General features: G+C 40.3%; 1 protein-coding gene across 6 annotated transcripts in view; it reads left to right on the top strand.

The window, feature by feature from the left end:
• The window catches only part of naaladl2 (N-acetylated alpha-linked acidic dipeptidase like 2), a 902,781-nt gene that overhangs the window by 464,123 nt on the left and 426,246 nt on the right, over positions 1 to 12,412 (top strand). For all 6 annotated transcript variants that reach the window (XM_078208119.1, XM_078208130.1, XM_078208111.1 and 3 more), the window contains one exon: positions 11,313 to 11,463. In XM_078208119.1, the coding sequence (XP_078064245.1) occupies positions 11,313 to 11,463 (151 nt within the window). The remainder of the gene's footprint in view (positions 1 to 11,312; positions 11,464 to 12,412) is intronic.

Genomic DNA, 12,412 nt, shown 5'->3' with positions numbered 1-12,412 from the left:
CTGCATTTCAGAGAGTGTGACTACTCACTGAGAATCAAAAATGGACACATCCTTGACCTGAAGAACACCAAATTAATCGTTATTGCATAAAACGTAGGGATAGGTATTAGAAATAAAAGTAATATGCTAAGAATGTGTGTTATATGTGCACCTATATGCATATGCACATGGATGGATGCATGTCTTTCATTCCTTCCAGCTGTACAACGCTTCCTCTAATTTCATACCATGTTCATCAGTCTTGGCAAGTTGGCAGTGATTTTAAGTAGAAGATATTAAAAGCAGCATAAGTTAATCTTTTTATAATCTAACAACTAAATAGCACATATTTTGTTGTTTTGAGGTTTCTTTTTCTCTGAAAATAATTGGGTAATTTTACATGAATGAAACAATGATTTCTGATGCGATTGGAAGTATTATTGGGGAGATGGCAATGTAGTGGTAATGTTACCGGGCTGATACTCCAGAGCTTTAAGCTAATACCCTGTAAACACATGTTTGAATCCCATCACACCAGCTGGCGGAACTTAAATTCAGCTAATAAATCTCGAATTGAAAGCTAGCCTTGTAATGGCAACCATGAAACTATCATCAATTGTCATAAAAAGTGATCTAGTTCACTGATTTCTTTTCGGAAAGGAAATCTGTCATCCTTACCTGGTCTGGTCGACATGTGACTCCAGACCTCAGAGAAATCATAGAAACCCTACAGTACAGAAAGAGGCCATTCGGCCCATCGAGTCTGCACCGACCACAATCCCACGCAGGCCCTACTCCCATATCCCTACATAATTTACCTACTAATCCCTCTAACCTATGCATCTCAGGACACTAAGGGCAATTTTTAGTATGGCCAATCAACCTAACCCGCACATCTTTGGACTGTGGGAGGAAACCGGAGCACCCGGAGGAAACCCACGCAGACACGAGGAGAATGTGCAAACTCCACACAGACAGTGACCCAAGCTGGGAATCGAACCCAGGTCCCTGGAGCTGTGAAGCAGCAGTGCTAACCACTGTGCTACCGTGCCGCAATGTGGGTGACTCTAAACTGCTCTCTGCAATAGCAGAGCAAGTCGGTCAGTTCAAGGGCAATAAGGGATGGACAGTAAATGGCCTTCCCACCAACGTCCTCATCTGGAGAAAGAACAAAAGGATAATTGACACAAGACTGTCTATTTATGTTGGTTAAAAGCTCCATCCTCTCCATAACACATTCCCAATAGACTTAAAAATTGCTGACTGAGCTTCAGTGCTTGAAACTAAAATAAATGTTATTAACTGTTCCAGAAAGGCCGTGACTGAGAGTTCAATCTATATATTTATTAATGGGACTGTGCTTTTTACTTATCCAATATAGTTGTGCTTTTTAATTATTCAATGAGCAAAATATTTTTCCCAGGAGCCAATTGCAAATCAATTAATTCTCTATTTACAGAGAGCTGGGAAAGGCAGTGCTGCCAGACGCTAGATTGTGTCCTCCTATTGTACCAGTTTTAACTTGGTACATCTTATACACTATCTTTATGTTGTCAGCAGTAAGAAATTAAAGGATTTTTTAAAAGTATAGTTATATTTAAAAGACCTCCTTTATGAATATAAAAGTAATTAATATTGCTTCTCAGTTTTGAACATTTCCAACATTTAAGTTTCAAAAGAATATTCGAATCCAAGAATGCCATGGAAAATAACCAGAATTTTCCTGTTCATTGTAAATAAGAGGCCCGGATAGTACATTGTTTATTACATAATATAACACTCTTCATTTTATAAAGAGGGGATTTTCAAGTGTCACCATCAGCAATGGAGTTAGGAATCTGTACTTACTTATGTTTTTATAAACTGTGTATGTGCATTACAGTACTGTTACGATCCCAGTTACTACTGGAGAAGTCAGACCCGAGGGACAAGTCAGATCCCAGGGTGGATCGAGACCTGGTAGATCCTAACTTTTATTTTTTTGTTTAGAAACATAGAAAGCAGTTACTGAACAGTCACAGCATCTGCTGGTGAACTTTTAACAAAAGAATAAAACATATATTAAACAAGTGATTAACAATATTATGTTACTCCTCACCCACAATTATACCTTAACAGATATCCAGAGATTCATAAGGATAACAGGAGTTATAAAATCTAACTTATACTCTAACGTTCACAGTAAGTACACAGACTAGTAAACCAATAGACGACCTGTGGTCGGACACAGAGCACTTTGAGTGGCATCAGTCAGTTGGCTTCAAAGCAACTTCTATGGATATTGCATCAACTCCCCCCAGGAAATTACCACACAATGAGTCAACCACGCTCAGTGGACCTCAGCATTTCACACAGAGCTTTCCAATTTCCACTCTCAAAGAACATGCTTTGGAACCTTCTTCCAAACTATGCTTTTTCTTCAATAAGGATCCACCTCGAGGATTTCGATCTCACCTTCAGATGTTTCTCTCTCTGGATCACAACATGCATTCAAGCTTCACCTTCTACATTCACCTCAGATTCTCAACTATTACAAAAGAGCTCTACTGCTGCACAGGCCCATAGTAAGGCGTTGCTCACATTTGGCTGTTTCCTCTGATCTTTCAGCTTCCTGGAAGCCCACTTTGTTCTAAGTCTGTTCCCTACAACTCTGTGACATTACTTTGGAGCCTTTCTTTCCAATCCTCATATTCAATTTCACTGAATAGTGGGTGTCTCTGGCTAGGCCAGCATTTATTTCCCATCTATAATTGCCCTTGAACTGAGTGGCTTACTACGCCATTTCAGAGGGTGGTTAAGAATCAACCACATTACTGAGGATCTGCAGTCAGACCAGGTAAGGATGGCAAATTTTCTTCCTTGAAGGACATTAGTGAACCAGATGGGTTTTTACAACCTTTGATAATGGTTTCATGGTCATCAATAGACTTTTAATTCCCAATTTATATTGAATTCAAATTTCGCCATGGAGGGATTCCATGGTCCCCGAGTCCCCAGAGCGTTCCCCTGGGCCTCTGAATTACTCATCCAGTGATAATACTTCGAGTCACTGTCTCCCTCTTGCAGGCTCCATAAAATTCAGACCAATGTCTTTATGACTTGCAGGGGCTAACATCAGTGCCATGGATTTGTAGTGTATAACTGACAAATTTTGTAATTTTTACTGATGTATTGGGAATTTGATTCCACAGCTCTGGGCATTATTCTGTGGAGCAGTGAAAATGGGGGAGTGACCTTAATTATTATAGTCCTGCTGCAATTTACATGGTGGTGGCAGGGGGTTATGGCCTCTAGCTCTACACACCTACACACACACATCCATACATACACACACATTGTGAGGTATGTTCAGGATACTGGGTGAGAGGGTTTTGCCAACTTGGGGAGATGGCTGGTGAGGGTTGCTTTTGGAGAGCATGTAGGAAGGGATTTCCCCCACACCTCCAGAAGAGAGTATCTCCCCTTCCCTCCCACCCTTTTAAAAGCTTTGTTAAAAAGCAGGGCTGTCTACTCCCACCCGCCTGCCCATGATAACTGCATAATGGCATTAATTTTCTTGTTAACAAGTTCAATTGACACTTAAGAGTAACTCACCTCCTACTCCCCAAAGCCTGTCCACCATCTTCAAGGCACGAGTCAGAAATGTTATGGAATATTCCCCACTTGCCTGGATAGGTGCAGCCCCAACAACACTCAAGAAGCTTGACATCATCCAAGACAAAGCAGCCCACTTGATTGGCACTGCATCTACAAACATCCACTCCTTCCACCACCAAGCTCAGTAGCAGCAGGGTATACTATCTACAAGATGTACTGCAGCAATTTACCAAAGCTCCTTAGACTACATCTTCCAAACCCACGACCACTTCCATCTCAAAGGACAAGAGCAGCAGATAGGAACATCACCACCTACAAGTTCCCCTCCAAACAACTTGCCATCCTCACTTGGAAATATATTGCCATTCCTTTGCAGTCAAAATCCTGGAATTCCCTCCCTAATGGCATTGTGATCAACTCACAGCAGATGGACTGCAGTGATTCAAGTAGGCAGCTCACTACATCTCAAAGGCAACTAGGGATGGGCAATAAATGCTGGCCAGCCAGCGACGCCCCTGTCCCACAAATGAATTTAAAAAAAGAATCATTTGTGGCAGACAGGCTGCCGACTCCAGGATGTATAGAAAGATGATATACAACACATACTTGGGAATTAGGTATCTGTGCCTGCAATTTCCCTTGGTTAGACAGGGTAGATTCTGAAAGAATGTTTCCAATGGTGGGGGAGTCCAGAACCAGGGGTCATAGTTTGAAGATAAGGGATAAACCTTTTAGAACTGAGGTGAGGAGAAATTTCTTCACTCAGATCGTGGTGAATGTGTGGAATTCATGACCACAGAACGTAGTTGAGGCCAAAACGTTGTCTGATTTCAAGAATAAATTAGATATTGCTCTTGGGGCGAAAGGGATACGGGGGAAAGGGGGGAATCAGAATATTGAATTTGATGATCAAAATGAATTGCGGAGCAGGCTTGAAGGGCTGAATGACCTTCTCCTGCTAGTTTCTATGTTTCTCTCCTTATGCCTTCTCTGAGCTCATCTTGTCAATGAGACTCGTCTTATGCTCCCACAATCCTGTTGCAAATAAATTGCTAGCTTCCCAACTTCCCATCCTGGTCCCTATATGACCTGATATTGTTAATAGTTATCTCTCCCAGCTGCTGGCTCCATCTTTCTCCCCAGCAACTGTCTAAGGCTGAACCAAACTGTTTACATCCCTGGTGTCTTATTTAACCCTGAGATGCATATGCAACTATATATCCTGTTATGACCCTACTTGATGTTACTACTGGACAAGTCAGATCCTCGCTTGGACCTGGTTTTAGTTTTTAATTTTTGTTTTGAGACTTGGATACCTTTACAGATATATACAGTTTTACAGGATAACACAACATACAAAATAGCAATCTGACTTGTGCTGTAGTGTCCTGCGTAGGCACACAGTTCATGTGAACCAATAGGCAAACTGTGATCAGACACACCACACCTTGAAACCACCCAACACAACTTCTGCAGATTTCTCATTAATTCCCCCAGATGCTTGCCATACTTTAAGCTGACTGATCTCACTGGAAATTTGTCTTTCAAATAAGAGTTTCCAATTTCCTCTCTTGAAGAACATGCCTTGGAATCTTCTCCAACACAATGCCTTCTCTCAGATATCTTTAACAAGGATTTCAACCTCTCCTTTTGATGTTCCTCTCCCCTGGATCGCCACATGCATTCAATATTCCACTCAATCACTCAGGTGCCCGGCCATGCCAACAGAACACCACTGCTTCACTGGCTGTCTTAAGGTCACCAACTTGGGATCACTACAGATGTTTGGCTTCTTGCTCACTTTAAATCTGCTTGTGCAGCTGCTGCCTTAATTTGGAGCCATTTCTCTGCTCTTTGTTTTAATTTTCCTGAACAAGACTTCAGGATTTCTATTGTTCAGATTCCTATTCTTTGTTCTTTTCATTCAACTGTCTTCCTGGAACTTTCTTCTCTCCCATCCCCTGGTTTCTGGAACTTCTTGTTCTTTAGACTGGGACTGGCTTTCTGTCCCTGTATATTGTCCTACCTGTTTTGGCAGTACCTGAGGAATGCTCCTTGTTTCTGGGTTACCTTGTTCAAACGGAAACTCAAGTGCTTCTGCTTTTCAGTGTGGGCCTCTGGTTGCTAAGCAACAGTTTCATTTTTTCTTGCACGCTGTGATTGCTGTTACGTCATTGCGAAGTTTAAAGGGAATATAAACCTACAGACTTTCAGGCATTTTTGTTTAACATGAAACTAAACTGAAATTATTAACAATTTCTTATCATACAAATGCAGAAACACAAATTAAGCTTACCTAAGCTTAACCCTTATTCCGAATACACACAATGCAAATATAAATTACTTGTCTAGCAATTCACATCATCACTAATACCACCTACTTCCACCTCTGTAACATCACTCAACCCTGTCCCTGTCTCAGTCAATCTGCTGCTGAAACCCTCCCATGCTGTTATGACCTCTAGACTTGGCCATTCCAATGCACTCCTTGTCATACTCCCACGTTTTAGCCTCTGTAAACTTGAGGTCATCTAAAATTCTGCTGCCATTAAGGTTCTCCTTAAAACATATCCCGTTGACCAAGCTTTGGCCATCTGTCCCAAAATCTACTTGTGTGACTTATTGTCAAATTTGTTTGTTAACACTCCTCTGCGGCTCTGAGGAATGTTTATTACGTCAAATGTATTACATAAATACAAGTTTTAAAGTTTATTTATTGTTGTCACAAGTAGGCTTACATTAACACTGTAGTAAAGTTACTGTGAAAATCCCTGAGTTCCCACACTCCGGCGCCTGTTCGAGTACACTGAGGGAGAATTTAGCATTTCCAATGCACCTAAGCAGCACATCTTTCGGTCTGTGGGAGGAAACCGGAGCACCCGGAGGAAACCCACGCAGACACAGGGAGAACATGAAAGCTCCACGCAGACAGTGACCCAAGCCGGGAATTGAACCTGGGTTCCTGGTGCTGTGAGGCAGGAGTGCTAACCACTGTGCCACCGTGCCGCACATAGGATATCTACTTGTAACATTGCTGATGGTCAGTTGAGTAAAAAATTATTTTATGAGGAAAGGAGTGTTATGCAATGTCATGTTCAATGTATCTTTCTGCTGTCTAGGTGGGGCTGTGTTCCTTTAAGATTTAAAGCTATCATCTTTATTAATTAAATACAGCTACAGGTCAATCAGAATTTACTTGCTGTTTGTTGAGGGAATTGTGCCAATTAGGAAATGTTGTAACTTGCATAAATCAGCATTTTGCATAAAGTAGTTAACATGGTTTTAAGGTAGAAAAGTAACTTGTATCTGTGTGATTGTAGATCCATGTTATACAGTGCAGTGCTGCGGTAGAATTCCTTCACCTAATTATGTCCGAGAGATTGATGTCCTTCAGTCTGTGTGTGCAGTCACTCAGAGTCCACAATTGTGTGCCTGAACTGTGAACAAGTCAGATTTTAGAAGCCTTTCTGCAGTATCATTTCCGATGCTTGTGTTTAAGTAAATCAGTCTGCCAAATAAAGAAATTGCCTGACATATCGCCACCATGGCAGCATCTCATACATTGCACTCTGCACTTTAAAAAAAAAACTTTTAAGCTGATTGAACATAAAGTCAAAAGTACATTTAATACTTGAACAAAACATATCCATTGTATCTTCTAGTTGATTCAAACAACCACCAGGTCCCCACATGATATTCCACACTTCATTGGGCACCTGATGGATCACACTGATATGGAGAATCCACTGTATACTTGTGTATAGATCTGCTGCAAGACGATCCAGATTAGACCTGAGACTTCAATGGTTCAAAACAGGTGCAGCTACCAATTGAAGCAGTAAGCAGGGTGAAGTCGGTAAAAATACCTCTGAAGTCTGAGTCAAAATACAGTAAGGCTTTATTCTCACAAGCTTGCGGGAGAACTTGACCCCTTGAAAGCGGAAGCCAAAGTTCTCCTGAACACAGAAAAGTGGGGATATATTAATACTGGTCACGAATCAACCCCAGACCAGTCACGACTCGGAAATACAATTTACAACTGCTGGTCACGAAGCAAGCTTCCAGACCAACTACAAAAAATACATTGATAGCTTCTTGAACATAAACCAGTGTATCTGGCATCCTCAGCACATGAAGCGCAGGTCTTCTGTTTCCTGTTCTTCCCGCGGTTCCCCTTTGAAGTTCCGACGCTCATCCAGCTGCCTCAGCGGGAGTTCCTCTTCAAACGGCTGATATCGCGCTCCACACCATGGAATCGCCTGTCTTCCGCAAACCACACACAAACTTGTAGGGAAGGTAAGACTTCACAAACACATTCACATTTACATTGACTATCTATTGTTATAAAAATAAAAGTTAACTGGTATTAATGTCAGAAGCAGTACAAACAAGAATAACTTTTATTCATGTCAAAAGCAGTATAAACCTGAGGAGATTAGCCACAATGAAGGGTCATGCTTGTGATACATTCTGAGTACAAAGTTCAACCTTTTAGGTACAAAAAACATTAACCCTTTCCCTTCTTCACAGGGTGTTGCATCTATTTCAATACACCGACTCACGGTTACTAATTTTCTGACAATTCTTTAATTTAGTTAAAATTGGAATGCAATAGAAGCAAAGGACTTGCACTTTTAAAGCATTTGTATCCTTAGGATGATCCAAAGTGTTTCACATCCAATGTATTACTTTGAAGTGTAATGTAGGTAAGCACTAGTGTCATGTCAAGAGGAAGGTAACTTTTAAGGGACAATTTATTTTCGTTCCTGGGTTTATTTTAAAAATTGTCAAGATATTGAATGACACGAGCAGAAACTGCCTCCTGTTCTATTAGTGCCATAGGATCTTTCACACCCATTGAACAGGTAGCATGTCATTTGAAGAAATGGCCCGTTGATGACACTGCCTTTAAGAAATGTATTTTAATCATATTTCACTGCACCATATTGTCTGTAGCCAGTGTCGTTTATGGTTACTGAAACAGTGTAATATTTGATTTATTATTGTCACATGTATTAATATACAGTGAAAAGTATTGTTTCTTGCACGTTATACAGACAAAACATACCGTTCATAGAGAAGGAAATGAGAGAATGCAGAATGTAGTGTTACAGTAGTGTTTTTTTTCCAAGATGGCGCCAGAGCGAGGCGACTTCTTGCAAGTTGTGCCCAGCATGCCTTCTAATTCTATCTTTTATTCTCGTTCTATGCTTCTAAAACTTCATTCTAATTTACATCATGTTGATTTTAAACGGAATTAATGCAGTGTTCTGTGCTTTTAATGTTCCCCTAAGAGGAGCTTGATTGGGGGTGATTGGCAGGTCATGTCATATGACTGAGGGACAGCTATTTTTCACAGAGCATTCTAGTTTTAGTTTTGCTTTCAGAAGCTGTTTGAAGTTGGGAGAAACAGCAGTGTTTTTCCTCCTCTTTGGAGTTGGAGTTTTGCTGTTAAAGTGTTGCTGTGTTGGAAGCTGCCAGAGACTGGGTTTATCTCTATGAGGTTGTACTGTTTGAAGGATATATCCTTCTTTGAAGATGGCTGTTGGGTTCGCTGTCCAGAAGTGTTAAAAAAGCAGTTAGTATTAATTCAGCATCATGTGAGCATACTTGTTTTTGTGCCTTGTTGAGGATTGGTAGGTACTGTGGACAATTCCATGTTCTGGAGAAATATACATTCTCGGGACAACTCAGCTGGAGGCCCAGAGGATTTCTTGAGAGTTGGGTGCTACACTCACCTTGCCAGAACAAATAAAGTCATTGATCCTTCTCTGTCCCTGGACGCAGGACCTCTTCATCTGCAGTCGGTTTCAGCAACCTCAACCCGTGACCACTTTGTCTGGGAAGGTTGCTTTTTCCTGCTTTATGCTGGAAAGAGCACTTCCCTCCTTTCCCTCATGATCGCAGTGAGGGGCAGCCCTGCCCTGGGCTCTCGCCTTCTGCCTTTCCCTTCCCATCACTGCTGCATCCATTCCTTCAGGCAAATACCAGCCACAATAATGGCTGTCATGAATTGAGTTTGGATTCACTCAGTCAGGCCTCCATTCCTGCCCTCACGGCTGCTAATTGGCTGCCCAGCCTTCCCTAGCTAAAGGCTCTCCACTGTGAAAATCAAGTGACTTGTTTCTTTCCACTGCTCTTCTTCCCCCCAGCCCCTTTCAACATTGGTTTTCAGCCCACAGAAGGAGAATCAGGCCTTTCATCTTCCATCAGTCCATCAGAACTGTTAATACATTTCTCTCTCCAGATTTTGAGTATTTCTCACCATTTTCTGTTTCCATTTCAGACTTCCAGCACTCAGTGTATTTTCCTCTTCTGCTAAAATCACAAGACACTCCTGTTTTCTCACTGATATTCCGTTTTGTTGGAAAATCTTTTGTGGTGTGTTTTGCTTTCATTTTCCTCCACAAATTGATTGTGAAGTTGTTTTATTCAAACTTGGCTTAATTGGATGTTAGGTATTTCTGTTCTTAGTTTACCTAAACAGTTCCTCATCCTTTGACCTATTTGGCTTGAGATTTAGAGCACTAATTGTCTTCCCTTGCCACCAGATCTTGTTTCTGGAAGAGCTGCTTGATCCTCGGATTAAAATGGTAAAAATCCATGTAATGAATTGATTTCAGTAATATCAACATTCCCTTCCCCTAATCCTAGCATATAAATGGATTTCATGTAAAATAAATCTCTTCGTTAAGTTAATCCATTTTTCATTTTCTTTTCAGTATGCGCAAAATCTATTATAAGGGCAGCGCGACAAAAAATATTCTGAATGTAACTCTTGTATTGATCAGTATTGACTATTGTTGCATTATTTGAAATGTTAACCTTTGTAGAAAGCAGAGAATGAGTTGAACATGGAAAAGATGTAATTAATTCTGATTTGTATCAGTGAAGACAATTTAAGTCCATCCTCTAGACCACAATGATCTTTTTTCAGAAGTATGTTAATTACAATACAGTTTAACTTTTAATCAAATTTTAACATTAACCGTTTTGCTTTTAGTAAAGCGAAAGAATCTTGTTAACTGTTCCAATCTCGCAATCTCATTTGCAAACATTTCTTGTGGACTCATATGTGTTCAAATCTGGCTCTGTAACAAGTGTAACTTGATGGCACGGTAATATCACTGTCATGAATAAACCAGATACATAAAAGTTAGCAAATGTTTTAAGTGCTCCATATGTCAGTAATAATAAGGAGCCTGTGTGCAGCTGTCATGGCTAAGAGCTAAGTCATAGGTGAAACCTACACTACAGTCTTATATATAAATGTTTTCTTCAGCAGTCAGCTCCGAGTGAAGCATATTTCATTGGAAACTGTTGAGACATGGCAAACAATTTCAGATATATTTCATGTCTGGTGCATCTTTGGGTTTCCTGAGCATATCTCATGGACCATGAAATATATTTGTCTTCCAGGTTGAAATCACGGAATAAGTAAGCAATGACTATTGGGACAGTTTGTTTTGAACACATTAGCATGTTTTCATAAGGCCATTTCCATGACTTACAAAGTAACAAGTCATTAGAAACACACTTGAAATAATTGGAGTGACCTAGATTAATGCGACATATGACTAATTAGATTGTAAATTTGAGTTCTAGTTGGAAAAGCCAGCAAGCATTTCAAATTAGGCATTTAATTCCACAAAATTAGCTGAAATATTTCGCATCAATGAAATTTTAATCAAATTTTAGTCAAACTGTTTAATCAAATTCTACTTTGTCACTTGCAGTTATCGTTATTATTGGAGGTTGGTTTTGGAGGAGCTTTGGTCTACATTGACCCCTGCGATTCACCCCAAAAGGAGAAGATTGATGATGAAACGTTTTGGATTTCTTTGAACCCTGGAGGAGATCCATCCACACCAGGGTATCCTAGTATCGGTGAGTCAAAGAGAATTCCTGATATTCATTATTGACTAGAAAGGAAAATGCTTCAATGGCCGTCTTTTTGGCAAATACTGTGATAGTCTATACTTAACAGGTGCTGTATGAGTTGATGCCTAGGTTCTGTAATTTGTTTGCATACGAAGTCCCAGCAGCAATGAAAATGACAGCATCTGAGTGGAATAACAAATCACTTGTAAAGACAAATCATTTAGCTCTGTAACAACTCCTGGAAGAAGGTGAAAGAAGCAAATGTGACGTGAGAAAAACCCTTTTCACGCAGAGTGGTTTGGATCTGGAATGTGCTGCCTGGAAGTGTGGCGGAGACAGGTTCAATTGAGGCATTCAAAAGCACATTAGATGAAGGGCACAGGGAAAAGGCAGTGGAATGGAACCACGTCATGATGCTCATTTGGAGAGCTGGTGCAGACACTGTAGGCCAAATGCCGCCTCCTGTGCTGTAATAATTTTGTTAAAAAAAAAAGATAATTTCCAGGCATTTTGTGGTTGATGCGCACTTTTGCTCATGATAGAGGAAATTGACATTTTATCAGCACTGAGAAATTAAATAATTTTTTCCGATTTTGGTATGAACAGGCTCTGCAGTGAAAAGCCTTCTCCTTAAACTAGATTGTGATAGTACTAATGTCAGTTTTCAAACAGAAACCATGTTGAATCTTTGTGACATTCCCATTTCCCTCACTGAGCTCCTGAGTAATACTGTTTAGTGCCAATTATTGCTAAATTATGTAGTTCTGCATTATGTACTTACATATGGCTGGAACTGACTGTCCAACCAATTTAACTTAGAATGCTTACTTATTCAGTCCCAATTGCTTTTGAATCATATTCCCAACTGTGAAACAGCAGCACTCTGTGCTCCTGAATAATTGTATTACATATTTTATTGTTTTGAATCATCAACTATCTCCATGCATACAACGTT

This window comes from Mustelus asterias, chromosome 3 (genome assembly GCF_964213995.1).
Source record: "Mustelus asterias chromosome 3, sMusAst1.hap1.1, whole genome shotgun sequence".
Classification (NCBI taxonomy): Eukaryota; Metazoa; Chordata; class Chondrichthyes; order Carcharhiniformes; family Triakidae; genus Mustelus; species Mustelus asterias.
Note: the sequence above shows the minus strand (reverse complement) of the source record. Positions and strands in the feature narration are given on the sequence as shown.